At 40.1% G+C, this 22791-nt stretch overlaps 2 protein-coding genes across 6 annotated transcripts in view; one reads left to right on the forward strand and one right to left on the reverse strand.

The window, feature by feature from the left end:
• The first annotated feature begins 684 nt into the window (after window positions 1–684).
• On the forward strand, window positions 685–14373 carry LOC135473796 (uncharacterized). Of its 2 annotated transcripts, none has more exons than XM_064753692.1 (4): window positions 685–728; window positions 6602–7355; window positions 11933–12119; window positions 12880–14373. In XM_064753692.1, the coding sequence occupies exons 2-4, from the start codon at window positions 6661–6663 to the stop codon at window positions 13654–13656; spliced, it is 1659 nt and encodes a 552-aa protein (XP_064609762.1). In that variant the 5' UTR covers window positions 685–728; window positions 6602–6660; the 3' UTR covers window positions 13657–14373. The 2 variants fall into 2 exon arrangements, with proteins under 2 accessions (XP_064609762.1, XP_064609761.1); XM_064753691.1 differs by lacking the exon at window positions 685–728 and adding an exon at window positions 3688–3861.
• An 832-nt stretch (window positions 14374–15205) lies between these two features.
• Window positions 15206–22791, reverse strand: part of LOC135474034 (cytoplasmic dynein 2 heavy chain 1-like) — a 69021-nt gene continuing 61435 nt past the window's right edge. For all 4 annotated transcript variants that reach the window (XM_064754018.1, XM_064754016.1, XM_064754017.1 and 1 more), the window contains 7 exons: window positions 22637–22715; window positions 21811–22004; window positions 20509–20730; window positions 19919–20134; window positions 19154–19353; window positions 16920–17118; window positions 15206–16035 (listed from right to left, as the gene is read on the reverse strand). In XM_064754018.1, the coding sequence (XP_064610088.1) occupies window positions 15877–16035; window positions 16920–17118; window positions 19154–19353; window positions 19919–20134; window positions 20509–20730; window positions 21811–22004; window positions 22637–22715 (1269 nt within the window). In that variant the 3' untranslated portion in view covers window positions 15206–15876. The remainder of the gene's footprint in view (window positions 16036–16919; window positions 17119–19153; window positions 19354–19918; window positions 20135–20508; window positions 20731–21810; window positions 22005–22636; window positions 22716–22791) is intronic.

The following is a 22791-nucleotide window of genomic DNA, read 5'->3' on the forward strand; positions in this document are numbered from 1 at the left end:
AAAGCTGTGTAGTTATAGTTAATAGTTATTTGCTTATTTGGACAGGTAGGTTTATGAGAAGAGGGGGAAACATGATTGTGAGTGGAGGAAGAGTTTTGAACCCACTACCGCCTCACTGTGTACTTAATTCTGATAATGAGAGTTCTTTATATGTATGAATGTTGAAGATTACTGAATGCATGTTCAAGGAGCACCCAGTCACGTGTAGAGGCCACTGTAACACAGAGACGTCATCACGATCATCGGCAAACTGAAATTGTGTTAGGGTTTGTTTTCTTGGATACATCAAGCCGTAGGGGCTTCATTTTAACACGCTGCCCTATTTATAGATAAAAAATCGATTAGATATGGGTGTGGTGACATACTTGACACGGAAGCTGTTAAATGAAGGGTTAAAAGCTGTATCGTAATCCGTGTTAGTATGCTGTTGGCCGTGGCATACCTCTAATATATATGTACATGCTGCATGTACAGTACATAATTAATTATATCGACATCTAATATACACGTCTGCAATATACACACCAATGTGGCTGGGAGAATATCGACAAAAATTCAGGTCGTTTTATCACGTTGCCACGGTTACCGAAACAAACAGTTGATGTCATCATCTATCAGCGAGAATCCTCCATATTGTGGCGTCTCCGCAAAGATACGACCATCGGTACTGTGAATGCTGGCAGGCCACCATACACCAGGTCTTCACGCCCGCTTTGTACCCACACCAGGTAATGTAGCTACGCTCATTCTGTGATAACTCATTATTTCACAAGTGTGAACCTGAAGATAAATCAAGTCATTATAAATCTCTCGGCTAATAACTCGAAATTTAGTTTATGACACGTGTATCTAGTAAGTGTATACATATGTAGTGCAGTCCTGTAAGAGAGAAAGGATGGAACCACGTTTTTATTCTTACAGTGCACAAAAGTCACTTTGCGAATGTTAAAAATTACGAAATACTAAGTACAATGTAATTTTTAAGTGTATATATCATGGAATGTTCAATTTTATTCTTTTTATCCGTTTTACTCATCTTAGTAAACCATGTATAAAGATAGAATAAAACACATGGTCATACGAGCCAAGGAGGGCGCTAATGAAAACCGCCATCAAATGTGAAAGGACTTTTAAATAAAACATCTGCTATAGAGTAATTTGAGTTGAACGAGATCTGCAGTTCATTTAGCAGCTACATTAAGGGCTGCTTTTACTCTCTGATAGGTTATATCGTCACCCGCCAGGTTATGGTTTTTAAGATTACTTATCTTTCGTAATGTTACCTAGGCTAACCATCGTTATATAAACTATTGAAAACAATACACGAAACGCTTTTTGATTTTATTTTTTCATAGAAAGGTTGTCAAGTATGTTAAATTTAAACCAAACCGAGTGTGTTATGTTTAAGTATAGATTTCTAAGAATATGTAGAATAGATAAAGAGACGTATATGCATGTGAACATAAAAGAGGGGGTGAGCCGATGCAGCATAATCGAGCTGAACATTATTAGTACTATCCATAAAGCTCATATCACAATTAAAACACTTTTGCACCAAAGTTATTTCAGTTCAGTGCTGAGAAATAAATGAAAGTAATCACATACTAATATTTATTTTTTCTCTGTCTCTTTTTTACATTTTCAAAATAGTCAGGAAGATTTTCGCAAGACATGTTTGAACTCGTCTATCAAATGATACGAATTTGTTTTGGTCTTACAATCGCACCGTGGAATTATAAATCCTGAAGCTATATCAAGAACAGAGTTAAAAACCGTAGCCGTACAAACTGTGGCGATAGGAGCCATAAAGGTACAAATTGCAGATAAACAGACCATAGAGGTAAAAATTATGGAGGTTCAAACCACAGGGGTATAAATTGCAGATGAGGAAACCGTAGAGATAGAAATCACAAATCACAGCACCTTTTCGTGAAGGTATAAATGGTGGAAATATGGTGACACTTAGTTGACGAACAAACACTATACTCATGCGCTTGGCATGTCCGGTGTTTTGCTTGGGATGTCCTATATTTTGCTTGGCATGCTCGATATTTAAAGGGCAAGTTAAAAAAAATTCGGAAGTGATTCATGACAGTACGACAAGAACAAACTGTATAGAACTCGTTGTTGGTGTTGTTGGTATGACGTGAAATTGCAAGTCATGCATGGAATATGAGTGTGTTCTGTACACAAATGTGCTTACGTTGTGCCTTCTAAGATTCCGGAGACACTAATCCTCTAGAATGTGCATGCGGATTCCCCACGTTTACCTCATCGCCAGAGTCCCTAGTACATACACAACACTTATATTGTGATTGGCTTTTGGACTTTCCCATTGTTGAATACTTTGAATGCCGGTTTTACGAATGCACTATTGTGGAACTGATATATTCATTGTTTTTTTTTATATTTATATATTTTCCAGTATCATGCTATATTTATTTGAGTTAAACAGAAATCTATATTCATGAATTGAAATATGAATTGAAGTTTTCATTTTCAATAATTCAATATTTGCACCGAGTGAAAAAAATATTGAATTTTATTACTGATGGATTCTTGTGATAAGTTAATAACAATTGTACCGAACATCGCCATGTTGAATTTGAAAAGAATTTTCATATGCGCCTATCCCAGTTTTGCAATATCAGCATATGTGAATGCTATAACCATTATCAGATATAACACTTTAAGATAATTGTTTAACCTGATCGGCTGCATTGTAAGTTATGTGATGATTTATTATCATTATTTGTACGCACTGAATTTTTACATTAAGTCAAATTTAATGGTCTTTTTTTTTCGGACTCACATCCAGAGACTCACGAGTCCATTTCAACCGCTGACCTCATCTCGTATACTTGGAGGATTCCTGCCCGGACTAAGCAGAGGCAGTTGGAGAACTTGATACATTACGTCTATAGAACCTATTCAGATATATATCCAGTTACACCAAGCCTACCCCTATGATTTTACACATTTAGACCTATGCATGCTTTGTAGAAAATTACAGAACGTTTGTAAACGAAAAGAATAGCTGAAAGCTATGCTTTCAAACTCGATGACGATTAGCTCTCTAAAATGCTTTTGAAGTCGGTGCGGTCTTTGGAGATTATGACCAGTTAGTTAACGCCCGCACCTACAATGTCGGTTTGAACAGACACGCGTTCTTGTCTGTGGTCAGGGGAATCACTTAGCAATGTTTGTACATATGGAAGTTAGCTCTCATAGAATCTCTGAACGTGTGTATAAGGGTCCTAAACTGATGGTCATGGTTCACTGGCCTGACGCTTGACGACAAGATAAAGCAAGAATCAATCCTATCAACTGACAGAACATTTCCATGTAGTGATTTGGAGCCCCTGAAGGACATACACGTACCGGGTCTGTGCGCGTTTTACCGTTGAAGAACGTCTTTGTGTCGTTCGTTTTTCTGACCACGAGGGTGCTGGCTTTTTGTGTAAACTTCTTCTGTCATCGACTGGAAGAAATTCATTAGTATACAAGGATATTTGCGAGTCGTGGATTTGAAATACGCTCAAGACAAAGTGAAATGCGTGACTCAAGGTGAGAGATACTCAAGCCCCTGCACTGGCAGATTGGCAGAGTAAAGATCGCTGAGGCAAGGTTCTGCACGGAGATCAAACCTCGGTCCATGAAGCAATGTTGCGATGTAACTTTGATTGTATAAGAGACTACGCATACATATACGTATATATCCGTTGACACATACAATACCGCCACAGAGGCCTACATACTGCACTACTGTGCGCGGACGAGAAATCGTTAGAGTATAGGATGAAACAAAGCCAGAAAGGTGACTTGAGGACGGAATTTTACTGGGATTAACTGGTCAATAAGGTAATCTGAAACAAGCATCAGTTCATTAATGTGTTACATGTGATCTGATCACAGGTGCGTTCATTGTTAACAGTACGTGTGGTCATGTCTGATATCTGTTGTGTTCATTAACTCTACTAATAACGCCTGGTTTAGACAATAGCAGCAGGTGATTTTAGTAATACAAGAGCTAGCAGAGAGAGGAATATTTATATATGTAGTATATGAAGTATATACCAGCTTTAAGTATAGGACAAATATCAGACGGTATATTGCTTCCCTACTGGAATACTGGTACGTTACTCATTCATATAATATGGGTAACAATGGGACATGCCACCTTCGTTGGGTTTTCTTCGCGTCTTAAAGCACAAATTGCTTGCGTTTACAACACAACACATCTGACGTATTCACCGCCGTTATAGTTAACATTACTTAACATAACATTAGACCAGCACATGTGTTAACTAATCGGTAAATACAGGCACCAAGGTGCTGATGCATCCAAACAAATATTGTTCGAATTAAACAAAATCTAGAATCTGACAAGCAATTGAAAGAAAACTGCCAAACTCATATTAATGTGTTCTGCATGCAGGAACGGTGAAGATAAAAAATAGCAGTTTTCACACAAAAAACAACGCCTTTGTACATAGTTCATGCTCAAAGCTTAAAGTAAAAGAAAGCTAAAATATGAAGTAAGGTTCATCATACAGACAACTGAAAAATATGCTTAAAAACACTTTCATATATTTTTTTCAGATTTTTAAAGTGTTGAAAGGCATTCAAATATTTGAAAACAATGGTGGGCTTTATGATCCATACTGACTGTATCTAGGAACTCTTACGTCACATCTTTTTGGAAACATTATTTCAGTAATCTTATCACTGATGGGTAAAAGAGGGTTATTCTGACATTCAGTGTCGTTATTAGAGTTGGAAAAATTTACTGTTACGTCAGAGTTCCTAACCTCTGATAGTATGATCCATAAAGCCCAGAATTCAAATGTTTGAGCGCCTTTAACTATTTTCACAAAAATCTAAAAAAAAACAAATGAAAGTATATTTACATATGGTTTTAAGTGGTCTCTTTAGTGATCCCTACTTCGGTTTTAGAGATCTTTACCTTTAATCAATGCGTATGCAAGATTATTTGGTATTTATGCTATGATATAAGTGGGACGCAAAGGGCGCATATTTTGATGTTTTGCCACAACTCTTCAGAGAACAGCAGTTTCATCGTGGCCAGTGAACATGGAAGTAGATCAAATACTTGTTTGTCTGCAAACTGTCAAACCAAGCCAGAGTTTTCAGTTCTAAAACGAGCGACTTAATATTTAATATTCCTTTGCCTTGTGCGTTTCAACGAGAGAACGCGCAAACTATGCTATTGTTGGACCATGTGATTGCCTAAAGTCACCCCACAATACATGCTGTCCCTTTCCTGCTGGCCTGCACACATATGAAAAGAAAAAACTCATGTAAGCAGCATTATATAATTGTCAGATGTCAGGTTTATGAGAATATTTACACCAACATGGATGACCTTGTCATTAATGGTTATCGGCAGGTCACAATACAGGTGAGTGCCCTACAGAGAGTAAGAGACGGTGTTGTAAATTGCCCCAGGTTTATACCTGGCAACCAGGTAAGTGTCCTGCCTTGGGACAGGTGGGAGCCGTTTGAAGAGGTCAACACAGCAACTATAATGCAATTTAGTTAAGTTATAGTCAACAAACGGTATGTTAAGGTTTTAAGTGTCCAGAGATTAAGCTTCCTGGCTAAAGTCAATACACTATGTGTATTGAGGCATGTTACTAAGGGGGTATACAATCACAGACACCGGCTTGTTCTCCGTAACTTTATAATATAGCGGACACTTGTGAAGGTAAGGATTAAACCAGTGCCAATGTCAGTACCTCCCAGGTATGTTTTTGATAGCACACACAGTTATGTTGTCAGCGTAAGAAGAGACCATAGGAATAAAAGCTCGTGTGAAGGTGAATTCCGAATGTATATTTATTTTGCAATTTGTAGAGTGGAATGTAGGATGATTTTGATATTATGCACGGTTCTGAAGTCAATCTGTAAACAATGCAAGGTTATCGAAAGTTAAAAGTGAATGGCTCACGTGGATAACGAGTACATTGCGGGATTAGCAGCGTGCAGTGACGACGGTAAACGAGCTACTGGCTTTCCAAACGTTTAAGATATCTTCCACAGATAGTGAGTACCAAGGGACGATTACATAATGCGATTTCCGACTTCATTCAAAATTTCAAATACATATACTATTTTGGAGCTTATTTTTCGGCTCTAGAAATTAAAATTATGACCATCTAATCAGGTTCAAGACAAATGTCAAAATTTAAACGTTCAGTTTCAACAACTAAGCATTGTGACAAGGCTTTCAATATTTACTTAAATCGAAATGGCAATATGGAATCGGCCACGGAACATCTATACCGTTGCCAAACTAGTGTGTATCTTAATAGTTTAAGGCTGTCCGTCAAATCTGTAGGCTACACTTTGCATGTGGATTTTCTGGAATGGGTGAACAGGAATTGAGGCCAAAGCTGAACATTACTACTACAAACAATTCGTAGCCTAATGGTATTTAATGGCGAAGTCTTTATCCGCAGTTAGAACAATAGTTTGTGAATGATTTTCAGTGTACATCAGCAAAGTCTTTTTTAGAAACATATCTACTTATCGTCATGGTTTTCCTTATGTTTGATTTATTGTCTTTATGGCTTTTCAGGACATCGAGATGAACTGATCAACAATCCCGCCAACTGACATTTTTAGCGAAAATTCAAGATGGCAGCAGTGGAAGTACCGCGACCTCTCCAAGGGCACGTTACCATGACAATGGAGGAGGGCGTACCGGAAAGGACAAAAGGTGTGGAGGATTTGGGTGAGGATGAGCTAGGGATTTATGAGGACAATGCTGAATGCGCCGACCTCACGGACTCTGAATTCGAAGACATGGACTGGACTCAGCCTGCCAGCATCAAACCAGCAGTGCTGGGCTCGGTGGCCGAGGGAATCACTGTTATACAGGAAGAAAATGAGCCTGCATCCGGTGAGTCATGTGACGGCGAGGAGCATCGTCTACAACTCGATGAAAGCTTCCGAAGAAGTTCACCAGAAAGGGTAACACAAGAAGAAATGAAAATGAGACCGTCAGTATTCATGACGGACTCGGGGGACATCAAATTAAACTTACCATCAGATCTACACGAAAATTCCTTAGAGATACACTCACCAGAATCACGTGATTGTCCTGGTGTGAGGGAGCAACGAGAGACAGCTCCTCCTATCGATTCCACCACAGAGGGGGACAAGTCTCTAGTGTCATTTAGCTATGAAAACATGAAACTAGAGGAAAGGCCGGGAAGTGGAAGTAGTGCAGACTTGCAGAACTCGGCGGGATTACGTGGAAAGGCGAATACCCCGGTCAGTTGCCTTGTTGACTATCAAGATGGGACAGAGTCTAGACAGCTTCATTCCAGGTGAGTCTTTCTTCACCCCCGACCCCATTTCCCACCCACACACATCGTCACAATACATCCATCACATCGTATTACGGACTTACATCCTTGGTATCTTGGTCGTGATTTGGAGCCCATAAACCAGCTGCCTCAGATAACTATCAAAGGGTGGTAATATGTCAGATGCCATTGTTTACAATAAGTCTGCGTTGAATGGGTTTGGAGTTTTTTTTATCCTTGAAGGAGGATAATTGTTAGGACATTTTTTGGGAATTGTATACCTTCACCTTATCACCAGGAATCATTCGTCGCATAAGCGCTGACATGGTCGCACATTCGAATTCAGGTCTCTCTTGGGCTATGACTTTACGGTGGTTTACCAGTTTCCTTCACCTATCAAACTCACTGTCGTTGTGTAAGTAAAAAGCATCAATCAGTGAAAAATAAATAAAAACAATTCTACAGGTGGATGTTGTTTCAAGAACCAACCCATGCCTTTCTTTATTCAGCCCTTAGACGCCCGTCAGGCTTCAACATAGCCAGCTGTAAATATCTAGTACTAGTACTTGTCATTTACGCTCGAAGTCGTGTTCCATGTGTAATAACAGCCCTGGTGCTGATAACCTCTGTAAACTTTGGAAATCTCTGGCCTTCCACGCCACAGTCAGCCATTAACTTACATAACGGTCTGTCACAAGCGTGTTTGCCGAGCACTTTAGTCTGAACAGTTCTTAGATTCAACTACATGTTCCAGAGACGTCAGGAAGGAAAACGTGTCATTATTCTCTGACAGCATGAGGTTGAGCGGCTAGATGAGTTGCCATGTCAGTTGTCAGTATACTGTGACTGGATGTGGTGTCATGCCTGGTCTCAGTACAGTGTGACTGGATGTGGTGTCACGCCTGGTCTCAGTATACTGTTACTGGATGCGGTGTCATGTCTGGTCTCAGTATACTGTGACTGGATGTGGTGTCATGTCTGGCCTCGGTATACTGTTACTGGATGCGGTTTCCTGCTGGTCTGAGTATACTGGATGTGGTGTCATGCCTGGTCTCAATATAATGTGATTGGATGTGTTGTCATGTCTGGTGTCAGCATACTATGACCAGATGTAGTACCATCTTTGGTCAAAGAATATACTGTGACTTGATGTGGTGTCACGTTTAGTGTCAGTGTATACAATGGACTAGATGTGGTGCCGTGTTTGGTCTAAGTATGCACCGTGACTAGATGTGGTATCATGTCTGGTCTCGGTATACTACGACTAGGTGTGGTGTGACGTTGAAAGTCAGTATGCTGTGACTGGCTCTCGTGTTTTGCATGTTTTGTCTGGTGTCAGTATATATTGTGACGTGATGTAGTGTGAAGTTTGGCCTCGGTATACTACGTCTAGGTGTGGAGTGATGTCTGTAGTTAGTATACTGTGATTTGATGTGGTGTCATGTCTTGTGTATTTTTGCCTGAAACTTCAGTGTGGCAGCACTGTACACAGAGACATGGACATCTAAATTCGCTGGAATATTATATATTTGATTAGTATTTTATGCCGCACTCAAGAATATTTCACTTTCACAACGGCGGCCAGCACAATGGTTCGCTGGAATAGAATCATTGTTCAAACGGACGTTTAACCTGATGCTAATGATATGCTAACCCGAGAAATCAAATCTCACATGTGTTAGAGAAAATTAAATTCAAACAGATCTAATTTACAAGTGACATCTTCAGAAATTTTGTCAGATAACAACAGGAATATTGATTCAAACTCGAAAGGCCGTGCCTTTGTTGGCAGCTGCATGTAGTTAGCATGATTTATGGCTGTAGGGCCTGGCTCTCAGGTAGATCAGATCTGTCATAATGCTCTTGTGTGAGAACATGACAGCTACACTCATAAAACACAAGGCATGCATAGACCTGCAGGTACAGAGGCTCCGTTGGGGGTGGTTCAGTTTGATCACCAGTACTTGCGGTCATAGACTGAATAGAGCATGAACAAAGAACATTTAAACGAAAGTGTTGGTGGTAGCAATTGACAGAATGTCGCACAACACCCATTAACGACTGAGCAGGCCCTTACCCATGCTGGGAATAAATAAAGTCTGTCCATAGTAGAAACATTACAGTGGTAAAATAAACAGGAGGAAGGTTGACGTTCCTTCAAGTGGCTTTATACTTGTCGGTACATTTCACAGATTGTGTATGTATGTCGATACACATGCGAAATATGCCTTTAAAAGAAGATCACATATGTTAATAATTTTTAATAATCTCTTCTCTACAGTCTGGTCACCTTGTAATACCGCGACGACAGGTCTTTATCACATATATATAACGTTTCTAACATTAGTTAATTTAAAATTAAATAAATTAATGACAACACGCTATTTCATCTAGCAACCAATATATAGGTTAATTTGCGACAAAACCAGCCTATACAGGTAGGTATGCTATGTCCGTGTAACGGTATAAATGATTGCTGAACGTGGATTCTCGATGCCCGTCACATGAAACGCCTGGATTCCATTACAAGATAACGGATATATCGATTACCTGATACGCGATTGCCGAGCTGTACATCAAAGGAACATTAGATGGATAATTGTTCTCTGCGCCAGTGGGCTGATTCTTATTGGTTTTGGATTAGGTTACTTTGATAGGTCGAGAACACTGGGAGGGCATTGTCAGTGTAGCAGCCAATAACAGTGTGTATATAAGGTATTACCTAAATTAAATGTGATTGTAATAAAATGTTTTTCATCGACAATAATACAGAAATTAAAAATGCAGCACTTACTCTATAAACAAAACCATCTTATGATACAGATGTTATTTATATAACAATACAATAATTTGTATAAAAGACATTATATTAGCTTCTTCATAACTTCTAGAGCGCATATAATCGTGTGTGTGTCGTTCAACAGGCAAAACGTAAAAACATGGAGGAGAACCTTACCGGTATCTCCAAAAGTAACTCCCGTATCTTTGCAGTCATGGTTTCTGAACGTACCTCCTCTAGAAATGAAGTTAAAGGCTATTTTTGTTGAACATACTATACGTGATGTACAGTGGATCAAGAATACTCTTCATGGTCGACAGTGTGTGTAAATGATACGGGAAGACGACGGCAAGATTGTGTACATAAAAATGAACATTACCATAATTCTGACCAATCTTACTTTCTTCCATTCTGAATGTAAGAAAGACTTGAAAGAGCTTAATGCTTTCTATATACTGTATCGTCCCACCGGAGCATTACAAATTTTCAGGTCTCCTGTTTTCCCGTTTAAATCCAGGCAAATCTACATTGCATCGTAGAACAATTAACACTAGTATGCCTGTTCCGTTGATTCAGTCCTGAAAGACTGCATGGTAAAACACTGATGACACAGCAGTATTGTCAGATACCACAAACCCTGCCATATTGCTGCACCTGTTTCTGGTTATATTACAGTGCTCCTAGACGGGCTACTGTACCCTGGATACAGCCTAACACATTGATCCGTTCTGGCCGGTCGACACAATACAACCTCATCGATTAGCCAGTCATTGATTGACTTATCCTCAGCCCTCATTGTTGGCCCCTTATCAACAGCGGATTCTACATTTGCATTGGTTTCCGTCTAGATTGTATTTCGGCTCCTGAAAGATACCATCTTATTTCGAATTGGGATCGTTGTTCTCTTGAGATAGGGCCAGTATTTTGATGGTCATTCCTGGAGGCTCACTCTAGCCGCTTTGTTTCGAGGTACAAAAAGGTAACCAAAAAGTACAATTGCGTGGCACCCAAGTGGGAGAACGTTGACTGATAGAAGGGTTGGTTATTCTTTCGAGACAGTGCCAGCAGTTTGGACGGTCATTTCTTGACGCTGGCATTAGGCGCCTTATTTCGAGGTACATGTACAAACGGTCTTCACCAAAAAGCACAAATCCCTGAAACCAAAGGCACGGGACCCTGACTGCTAGTAAGTTTTATAGTTCTCGAGACAGTGCTAGCAGTTTGGACGACCTTTCCTTGACGCTGGCACTAGGCGCTTTGTTTCGAGGTACATGTACAAACGGTCTTCACCAAAAAGTACAAATGCATGGAACCAAAGGCACGAGGAACCAAAATTAACTGCTTGTATTGTTGTTTGTGTTTAGACAGGGCTAGGGGTGTGGACGGCCATTCTTTTATGGTCTATCCACCTTGGTGCTATATGGGTACTGATGGTTTTTGCCCCAAAGTTCAGATACAAACCACGAAAGACACATGCTCCAACAGGACGTTAACTTTCAACTTTATACAGCATTACGGTCCAGTGCCTCATGGTACTACGTAATACAATCAGTATTATGTAGATACATATGACAGAGACATAACGCGCATGCCTCGTGGTGTTTCCTGCAAAGGATGGGGTTATTTCGCTTACAATCAGGACAGCAAGTCAGCTTTTTTGCTGAAGAAAATCTGGCCGAAAGGAAAAAATAATCCGTCTTCCTATTACAATTGTCCTGAAGTCGCTATAAGTTGTTGTGTGCAAAAGACGTCGTATTGTAAAGGATTGAGAAATTTTGATCCAATTGTCCATAAAAGCTGTGTGGGTTTTTCATTTCAGGAATGTATCCCGCTTGATGGGAACAGAATCCCGAGAGGCTATCTACCGACAGGCCATGAACCTGATGTCCGCGCGGTGTGTCAGCAAACAGATAGAGGAAAGTCCCTGGATGAACCCGTTTGGCATCCCAGATCCAGAATACTTCTACGTGGAACAGAACAAACCTGTCCCTATGCCGCCATTAAAGGTAGGCTCGCCACAAGACTATATAGGCATTCGTGTGTGTGACAACTAAAAGATGCTCTGTTCTTTAAGAAAACCTAGTTGAAATTAGTGCAGTTTCGCTGACATATTTGGCCACATGTTTGGTTGGAATCACTAGAGTAATAGGCTTAACTCATTTTAATAATCACAATATAGCTTTCGTATCGAGTCTTTTTGATAATAACAATATAAAACCTCCGAGGCCTAATCGTGCAGTGCAAAAACCCAGGATCCTCTCCCCTATGCAGCCGCTGTGATTTCAAGTCCAGTTCATGTTGGCTTCCTCTTCAGTCGTACGTGGGAAGGCCTGTCAGCAACCTGTGGATGGTCATGGGTTTGCCCCGGGCTTTCCTCCCACCATAACGCTGGCCGCCGTCGTATAAGTGGAATATTCTTAAGTATGGCGGAAAACACCAATCAAATAAATAAATAATTAAGTTTAATAATAATAGTTCCGTCTAGGAATGTTTGCAACTACAACGGTACAGTGATTCGAAGCATTAATTCAAGATTTAGCTGTCCGCTGGTCCCTTTCCAAGAATATTTCTACAGGCGGCCTGCAAAATAGCCCAAATAAAGCCCATATATGTTATATAGATGATTTCGGCCATCTTGTAAACTTTCACCTCTTCATTTTGGCTTGGCACCAAATGAATTTGCACAAAGCTGTACTGTCTGCCCATGGTGATTTCATTTCGATGACAGCTTACTTAATGTGTTTCCTTGGTGTTATTGTTTTTTAGGCTTGGCGAGGATATAATGGAAATGTATATTTCGAGCCGATACAAGTCAGTCCAATGAAAGGACCGCCTATCCAACAAGATGGTGATATTGTGGAGATACCACGGTCTCAGTCTCGCCTATCCTATCCTCAGTACCGCGAGGCGGGGCAATCGCGTGCCCAACCCTCTCCCATCAGAAGCTCATCCCTGCCCTCTTACCCTGTAAAACTCTCCACGTCTATCAACCGATCGGGTGAACGTCAAATGTCGGTTCTGGACAAGCGGTACGTCATCAACCGGTTTAATCCTACGATACAAGAGGATTTAGAATGGATTGAAGGCCAAGAGAACACAGGGACATTAGCCATCAACTCCCGGAAGAAGAGCAATCATCACAGTACTGAGCCCGTCAAACCACCCAGGGACAGGATCTGTAAAGGCCTTGTGTCCCACAAAAACGCTCATCTCAGGAAGAAAAAGTTACCCCAGTTGACGGTGTCGGGAGATAAGTTCACCCCGCCTCCAACGCTTTCCCCTCTGCTCCGCACTCTTACCCAGTACTCCCTCAGTACAAATAGAGTCACCAACAACAGCCCCGAACACGGCTACGAGAAACTACCTCCGCTGAAACACCTACAAGCCACACTACGCAGCATCAACAACTCTAACGAGGACCCGTACAAGAAACCAGGAGTTCGATCCCGGCAAGCCGCCATCCGTGAAGAATACAAACCTTTGGTGAAGTACAGCCCCGATGTGAAAGCTAAGTATGAAAAACATCGAGGCAAAATGACCTGATATCTACAGGCTCCTTGAACAATGCTGAAAGGACAGTTTTCTCGCATTGACAGCAATCGGTTACTACCGTTGAGGGTCCAATATATATATATATACACATGTATATTGGTTACTGGAAGGATATATGGGTTGAAGGTGACTCTACTATCGTGTTATCATCCACTGGCAGCCCAAACGTATGGCTGTATGAAAGACTTTTGGGATATAAAAATTGTTGTTTACCCGTTATACGCATAGAATTTGGAAAGTTGCCAAACACAGACTTGTTGAACTGGGAAATCTGGAGTTTTACGTGTCGACTTCATCTAAGACTGCATTTCAAGGGAGATCAAGATACCAACATACAGTGTACGTGCCACTGCATCAGGATTTAATGAATCAAGAGTTGCAATCCCAAGTCAGCCAATTTTCCTTCAACAAAGACACCTGTTCGTTTCATTGCTTTAATCTATAACTATCCACATACAATGTTTTTCAAGACGTTCTAAGTTGACTTCATTCAGATTACGCCGAGGATGAAGCCTGACAAGTCACAAAGTATTGTGCGCTTTCTACAAACGATAACATAATGGGCAATTGAAGTTCACCCGCGTAACGGTGATATAAATCGTCAGACAATTGTTTCCTTTTTACCAGTTCGATCAGTAACATGCCGATCTGTTCTGTTCAGACTTTTCGTGCAGATTTTTCCTTGCCAAATAAAAGTTAAATTTAATACCAAAACAAATCAGTCTGATGTTGCAATAAATGTTACAATCTCGTAAAACTACATGCTCGAAAACTGTCCAGTAATACAGCCTTATGGAGGTTCAATTTTCTTCACGGTTAAGAAAGCAAAATTGCCTTCCAGTTAATATTAGACTGGATCTATTTGATTAGGATGATTCTTAAGTTTGATGACGTTATAATGGGACCCGCTTCATAAATTCTTTGAACTTTATTACCCATTTTGAACAGTAACACGCGCACAAACGACGCTGATATTTTGTGAAAATTGATGGCAAATGTTCGACTCGATTTGCACCAACTGATTTTTGCCAGAATCTCCAGGACACTTCCTTTAGATATCCTTGTACATGTAGTTTCCCGTCTTGTACAGTGAAACAGAAAGGATTTGGAAAAGTTAAATGTGTACCGTCTGAATTCTCACTTATTGATGTCCACCATGGCGTGCAGGGGATGCTTGTGTCTTAGACCCATAGAAGTATAGCGCAAATATCAGTGTGTAAATGTATACTTTTCCCGATCTACACAAGTCCGTTGCAAGCTATGCAAGAACATATTCTCTGGTTTTAGGCTGTGCTTGTAAACTATGTCTCTGCTTTTAATAGGAACACAACTATACAGACATTGTGACATATTACAGAAACTGTGACATATTACAAAAGTTGTGAAGGTTCACAGCTAGGACCAACTCGTTTTAGACGCGTTACGTTCCCCAGTTAAGTGGAACTGTCACTTTATAATGATGTATTTCCCTGAATTTGTTAAAGATTATACCAACGAGTAATTGAAAAAGAATAACTAAAAACACACATTCTAAGTTTCTAGTTTTAATGTCAAGGCAACTCTTGTCTATCACAGTTCAAACAGTATCAACACATGACAAAATGGACGGACAAAGAAAATGACGGCTATGTCAACAGTGAAAAATAACGGCAAAGTGGACGGTTTGCATGTACTAACAGTAACAGTAATAGCATATATACAGAAACAGTGTATAGAGGGTTGACATCTGTATAGAGGTTTGAGGGTTGGTATCTTAGAGGGTTGATATAGCACAAGTATCTATATTGTCAAGTAAGTTGACGGATCACACCACTTCGTGCCCTTTACACTTCTATACTTGTATTTAATTAAAAATAAGCTACACAATCAGAATGGGAAAGAGTTCAGCACAAAAGTCAGTGAAACAGCAGATATATTACTGAGCTTCAATATACAGAAATTGTGATATATTTTCAAAATTTTTACACAGTATTTTTTTTTACTCCAATATGTAAAGTAAAGTAAAGTTGTTTCAACAAACACAAAAACTAATAAAAATTCATTGAAGTTAATTTCATAAAACAGATACATATACTCTCTTGTTATTAACAAGCAGAATCGCTTGATAAAGCTACCCTGAACACGAAACAACCACAAAGAAGGGGAGACAATTCAAGACAGTGATATTGATACACGTTAGCATTCGGATTGTTTGTGTTGGAGAGGTGACATTCACTGAGCCTTCAGAAAGATGGCGGCCCCACACTGCAGCCACTGTTCTGGGTTCCCACCACATGGGACATCCAAGCGAGCGACAATTCGGTCCCGCTCACTGCTGGCGTAGATTGGTATAGAGATAGTGCTGTCTAGTCCGTAAGGGTCAGGCGTATCCTGCAATGTAACATCCAGTCAAGTCAGTCACGAGGGAGAATTCTTTTGGATACTAAGCATTGAAGTAAAAGAAATTTCTTTTGGTTCTTAAAACGGCCAGATGCCCTGATGTCACATCACCAGGGTTTTTTTTATCGTTGAAGTTATACTCATAGGTAATAAGAGCTATTCCAACATTCAAAGCCGCGTTTTAGAGTGTGATGCCAGAGTACCCAAACACCAGCTAATGTAACTCTTTTTACCTTTTCAACCCCCAAAGCACTTTTTTCCTGTGGAATTTTTGCATACAATTATTATGAAATCGATGCCTAAATTGATTTGTTTCTGTCATTAAAGATGCTAGTTTCATAAAGCTATGCAAATTATTTCTCTACACCCACAGTTCTCTCAGAATGTTCAAAATATTGGCTGCAGAGGTGGTTGAAAACGTTGAAGAATTAGGGTGTATAGTTCAGAAAACCCATTATAGAATTCAAACATTTCAATGCAATTAAAAAAAACTCTTTCACTTCAAGCATCACATCAGTCTTAGTTACACGTACTTGTACAGACTAATGTGTAACTTTAGCTGCAGACAACTGGCACTTAACCAACAAAGTTTCATGATGGAAAGACAAGCTGACCAATTCTTAGCCAGTGGAGAAACTACATGTAACTAAAACTATTTGTTTGCATTCATTATTATGGTATTCAATGACAATCAGATATTTTAAACAACACAAACTAAAGACTTTCATAATCCAAAACCTTGCATACACTGCTTGAGCATTCCTCCATCCTCGTTTCTGTTCAGACAAATGTCAGTTCAGGCATCAGAATGAAAGAAAGGCACATGCAATGAATGAAAGGCACATGCAATGAAAGACAGATGATGTTAGACATACCTTTGGTACCCAGGCAACCACACAGGGTGGGATAGCTGCCACACTGGGGGAATCTCTCTGGTTCTCAGAAAGACGGGATCCATCAAAGCTACACCCCTCCAGCTGTAAGCCTCCAATACGCACACTTATCTTTGTCCCCTGAATACTGCCTTTCCAGCTACAGGTAAACTTGAGGCTGTCCATTGAGCAACCGATATCCCTGGTCATAGAGATATAGACTTCATAAAATATTTGAAAGAACATCAAACTGTTCATATGTACTTTAATTTAATTTGATGAAATTGAAAGAAATGGCAAAATAAAATAGCAATACAGAGGAAATTGATGAATCTTTTATATAAATAGGGCTTCTGTCTGAGTATAGTATAGAATATATGATAGAATATAAATGAACTGCCGTTGTCTTGCAAATGAAATATTCTTGAGTACGGCCTAAAACACTGATGAAATAAACAAATATAAATGAACTGGTCTTGCTGCAATATTGTCAATGCAAAGTTTCTATCATTCATTAAAGAACTGGCCTTGGTGCAATATTGTCAATGCAAAGTTTCTATAATTAAAGGAGTGGCCTTGTTGTAACATTGTCAATTGGAAAGTTTCCATCATTCATTAATGAACTGGTCTTGTAATACTGTCAATGCAAAATTTCTATCACTAATGAACTGGTCTTGCTGCAATATTGTCAATACAAAGTTCCTATGATTAAAGAACTGGCCTGGCTACAATATTGTGAATGCAAAATTTCTATCACTAATGAACTGGTCTTGCTGCAATATTGTCAATACAAAGTTCCTATGATTAAAGAACTGGCCTGGCTACAATATTGTGAATGCAAAGCTTCTATCACTAATGAACTGGTCTTGCTGCAATATTGTCAATACAAAGTTCCTATGATTAAAGAACTGGCCTGGCTACAATATTGTGAATGCAAAGTTTCTATCACTAATGAACAGGCCTTAATGTAATATGGTCAATGCAAAGTTTTTATTATTACAACTGTACATGTATGTCACCTGTAGGGTCACCTTACAGAATACACTTTACCTGATTTCATACAGTAAGTTACACCCAGAAATGTAGACATAAACCAAAACTAATTTCACATGTTTACTACAAGCAAGGTGTTTGGATGAAGGAGATATACCTTTCAACAACAGGCATGTTCACTATACACAAGGCGGCCACTAGCTGGGTAAAAACACAATTGTCTGAGAGCTTTGCGGAAGGTGTCTGGGTGGAACAGTTTTATCTGTATTGTATTTATTTTTTATGCCATACTCAAGAATATTTCACTTATACGACTGCAGCAAGTCTTATGGTGGGCGGAAACCGAGTGGATCCCGAGGGCAGCCCACGACCATCCACATGTTGCTGGGTCACCTGCCCACATAAGGTTGGAGAGGAAACCAGCATAAGCTGGTACCTGTACTGTAAGCATCTTACCTGTCAAAATGTTGTCTGAATGCGGTGAGAAAGTTTTCTGTGTGGAAGAGTTTTACCTGTATTGTATTTATTTTTTATGCCATACTCAAGAATATTTCACTTATACGACTGCAGCAAGTCTTATGGTGGGCGGAAACCGAGTGGATCCCGAGGGCAGCCCACGACCATCCACATGTTGCTGGGTCACCTGCCCACATAAGGTTGGAGAGGAAACCAGCATAAGCTGGTACCTGAACTGTAAGCATCTTACCTGTCAAAATGTTGTCTGAATGCGGTGAGAAAGTTTTCTGTGTGGAAGAGTTTTACCTGTATTGTAAGCATTGTACCCGGCTGAGTGTTGACCGAGTGCCTTGAGGAAGGGGTCTGAGAAGAAGAGTTTTATGTGTATAGTAAAGCATCATACCTGGCAGAGTGTTGTCTGAGTGCCTTGAGGAAGGGGTCTGAGAAGAAGAGTTTTATGTGTATAGTAAAGCATCATACCTGGCAGAGTGTTGTCTGAGTGCGTTGAGGAAGGGGTCTGAGAAGAAGAGTTTTATGTGTATAGTAAAGCATCATACCTGGCAGAGTGTTGCCCGAGTGCGTTGAGGAAGGGGTCTGAGAAGAAGAGTTTTATGTGTATAGTAAAGCATCATACCTGGCAGAGTGTTGCCCGAGTGCGTTGAGGAAGGGGTCTGAGAAGAAGAGTTTTATGTGTATAGTAAAGCATCATACCTGGCAGAGTGTTGCCCGAGTGCGTTGAGGAAGGGGTCTGAGAAGAAGAGTTTTATGTGTATAGTAAAGCATCATACCTGGCTGAGTGTTGTCTGAGTGCATTGAGGAAGGTATCTGGGTGGAAGAGTTCAGACAGGTCAAGAGTGTCCCTGAGCAGAGAATCCTGTTCTGCCTTCTCCAGCCAGGTCTGTATGGCAATGGCACGGGACACCAGTCCTCTCAAGTACTGGTATGGGTCCTCAGGTCCATCCCACTTCTTCAGCCAGCTTATCGGGATCTGACATTAAAATGAGGCTCATTAACAGACCTGTCATAGTATGTAATTCAGTTGTTATGGTTAAAAGCAATGAGATGGGTGCTTTTGTGGTCTAGCTGTCAGCTTGTTTAATAGTGCATCACAATAACTCAGGTGCCTTGTACAGAGCTGAAGTCCAGCTCGTGCTGGGGAAAAACGTTTCCCTTGCATGCAGCAGTGGGCTTACAAATGGTGAGAAAAGCATGTATAGCCCATGGGAAATCACAGCACCTTGCCAGGACAATGTTCCTGAGACCTTGTGACTCAACACTACACTCACACCAGCATGAGAATAAAACCTGCAACCTCAATGGCCAATGATTTGGCCAACTTATTAGTCTTCTCTGCCAACAAGAGGCTCAATGGGTATTTCTTAAAGAGTACAACAATTATGTGTTTATTTTTTACTTGTATCTGCATCATGTTAAATTAAAGACAAATTAACTTTCACAAAATGTATCACATAAAAAATACATGTATTTGGTAAAAGTTTGTCATATATGCTTCTACCCAAGATAAATGAAGATAGGCAAACACAAAATCTTACCTCCTGTGTCAGAAGAGCGGCAGCCAGATTCTGCACCTCAGTTGTCACGAGCTGTGACCCCCTGATGACCTTGCTGAGAGCAGCCAATGAGGTATGAATACTCTGCACTAGCTTAACAGCATTGTACCGTTCCAGTCTCAGGAATGACACGATGGGAGATTCATGACCTGATGTGTCACTAGGGGGCAGCACCTTCATTTGAATCAACTGTGAGCCCTGTGATGTACATCAAGGCAAAAGCACATGTAATAATGATCACAACATTTCTCTTCCATATAGGGCAACTCTTCTTTCTACATAGTTATAACTGATAAGTCAATGTCTTTAAATGTCTTTTTTTTACAAGAACCATCACGAAGATTTATCTAATTATTTATTTATTTATTTACTTGATAGTACGAGAGTGGTCAGATTTATTGGTGGGGTATACCGTCACCATGCATCAGATGCCTGACAAACCTCCTTAAAGCAGCAGTCAAACCAGCCAGAGCTGGATTTGAACCAACTACCACACTGTCGTACAATAAACACTCTTCAACCCATCCAGCTGAACATTAACAGCCAAGAAAAAGAGAACAGCAACAACAAACCGTGTTAATTTTCTTCCACAGGTTGAGAATGGGTCCCAGTGCCTTAGCCCAGATGTCCTTGTCAAACTTGTTCTCCTTAGAGTCAACCCTCATGAGAACACGGAGCTGAGAGATGACGTTAGAGCTGATAAACCTCTGAGCTGAACGCTCAATGTTCTCAGGGAGGCCAAAGTAAGAGGGTTTGTCAAACTCTGGCAATGACTCAATAGCCTCGACATAATCCTGGAAGTACAGAGCAATCAGCAAATTGTCATTTCATTAACAGTCCTGCATAACAATAAGCACGTACACATCACAGACAGCAGATCATTTTAGTGAGTGAGTGAGTGAGTGCTTAGGGTTTAACATTGTACAATTTTTCAGTCATATGATGACAAAGGAGTCCTTCGAGTGCATGTAATGTGCCTCCTTGATGCATGACTGCCATTATTTCCACTGCTCTTATATCTAGTGCTGCTTTACTGAGACTTACTAAGGGCAAGTAAGACCCACCACCCGAGCCATCATACTGAAACGGGTCTACCAGTCGTTACACTTTCCGGTTAATGTTGAACGTCAAGCAAGGAAGCTACAACTTCCTCTTTTAAGGAACTCAAATGTGACCCGACCCACGATTGTCCACAAGCGGACGCCCTACTAACTGAGCCATTGGGACCAGTCAACATGCCTATATGACAATACAGCTCAGGGGGCGATTCCTCAAAGCCATTTCTGACTTTAGTCAAAACTTGAAACACATTCATAAAGCTCATTTTTCGGGTTCAGAAATTAAAATGTGTCCACCTCATCAGTATTATCTTAACACAAATTTGTCCACATTTCAAATACCACTACCAAAAATTAAGCCTGGCAAAGAAGAATTAAATTTTGACTGAAGTCAGAAATGGATTTATAGAATCGGCTCAGAATGCATTAATGTTAAATTTAAAGATCAGCAGCTACATCTGCATGTGATGGTGCGGAGCCTGAGCAAGAAAACCGTCACATCCTGGTAACATGGATAAATACTGCCTGAAGTATTATAATTGTCATACTGTTTGTCCTTTGGTGGAGGCAGTGAATGTCTATAACAGTCAGCATTTTCCATCATTTCAACATTAGCTGTTTTGTGAGATTTGAGATATACTTTAAATATGGATTACAATGGTGGTAATGATTGTGTACTGCATTACTCCACATATCCTTTGGTTTCAACATTAGATGTTTTAGTGCAGGAAAGGTCTTAACTGAAGCTTTATTAGTGGTGCCTTGGTATTGTGCTTTGTAAGGCTATACATCGTCATGAAGAATTAAAAGACGTACCCTGTGACTGGTAGAGTTGGGCAGTTTGATAGGTCCCACTTTCTTATTCTTGCCGTGAGGGGAGAGCACTGCATGGTTGAAGAACTGGCGCAAGTAGGACGCCATGACCTGGATGTCAAATGGGTTGTCCACTCTACCTCCATAGATGGCGTACTCGTACAGGCCGTGGATAAAGTCAAAGGGAACATCCTTGACTGAAACCAAAACACAAACTGGTCAGCAGTGCTTTGTTAAATCAGAAATTTATAAGTAAATACTTTACTTAGAAATAATGCTCATGCAGAAGCATAGAAAAATCAGTCACATGTTTCACAAAGATGTCGTACAAGTACGATAATCGCACATATGGGACAATGATACTGTAAAAGTGATGTGTTAAATCTTGTACAATAAATGTACGATAAAAAAAATGCCTCTTTGTGAAACTGGCTTTTGAAGATTACAAATACAATTTTGGAGATAGATTTAAACGTCAAAAATGTACTTGCTTCTTTAAGAATTTCTATGCCCCTGAACTATGCTATAAAGCTTATTGGTCGACCAACCAGATTCAAGTACGGTTAGATGATTAAAGATGCGTACTGAGCACAATTAAAACACATATCTGTAGACATGTATCTAACATGTTTCAGAGCATTCAAGAAGACATAGGTACACAAGAGTTCATTATTATTAAGAAATATCACCAAATGGAATTTTGGAGCTACATGTACTTCAAAACAACATGTTTTCATTTCACAAATATTCTTATTGTTAAATTACAAGTCTTCCTGGCTGACAAACAGAACCCAATGAAGTCCTGGGAACTTAATATAGAGATACTCACGGCCAGAGCATAACCTGTCCAGTATGTCAGCCCCAGCACGTAAATCTGACAATGAGAACTCGTAGAATTTGGTCCAGCCCTGAAAACAGAAAGGCCAGATAATATGTTGAACAGTTCAAACCATCTGCCATATCCTAGGGCTGCACAAAAAATAT

Source organism: Liolophura sinensis, chromosome 8, assembly GCF_032854445.1.
Source record: "Liolophura sinensis isolate JHLJ2023 chromosome 8, CUHK_Ljap_v2, whole genome shotgun sequence".
Classification (NCBI taxonomy): domain Eukaryota; kingdom Metazoa; phylum Mollusca; class Polyplacophora; order Chitonida; family Chitonidae; genus Liolophura; species Liolophura sinensis.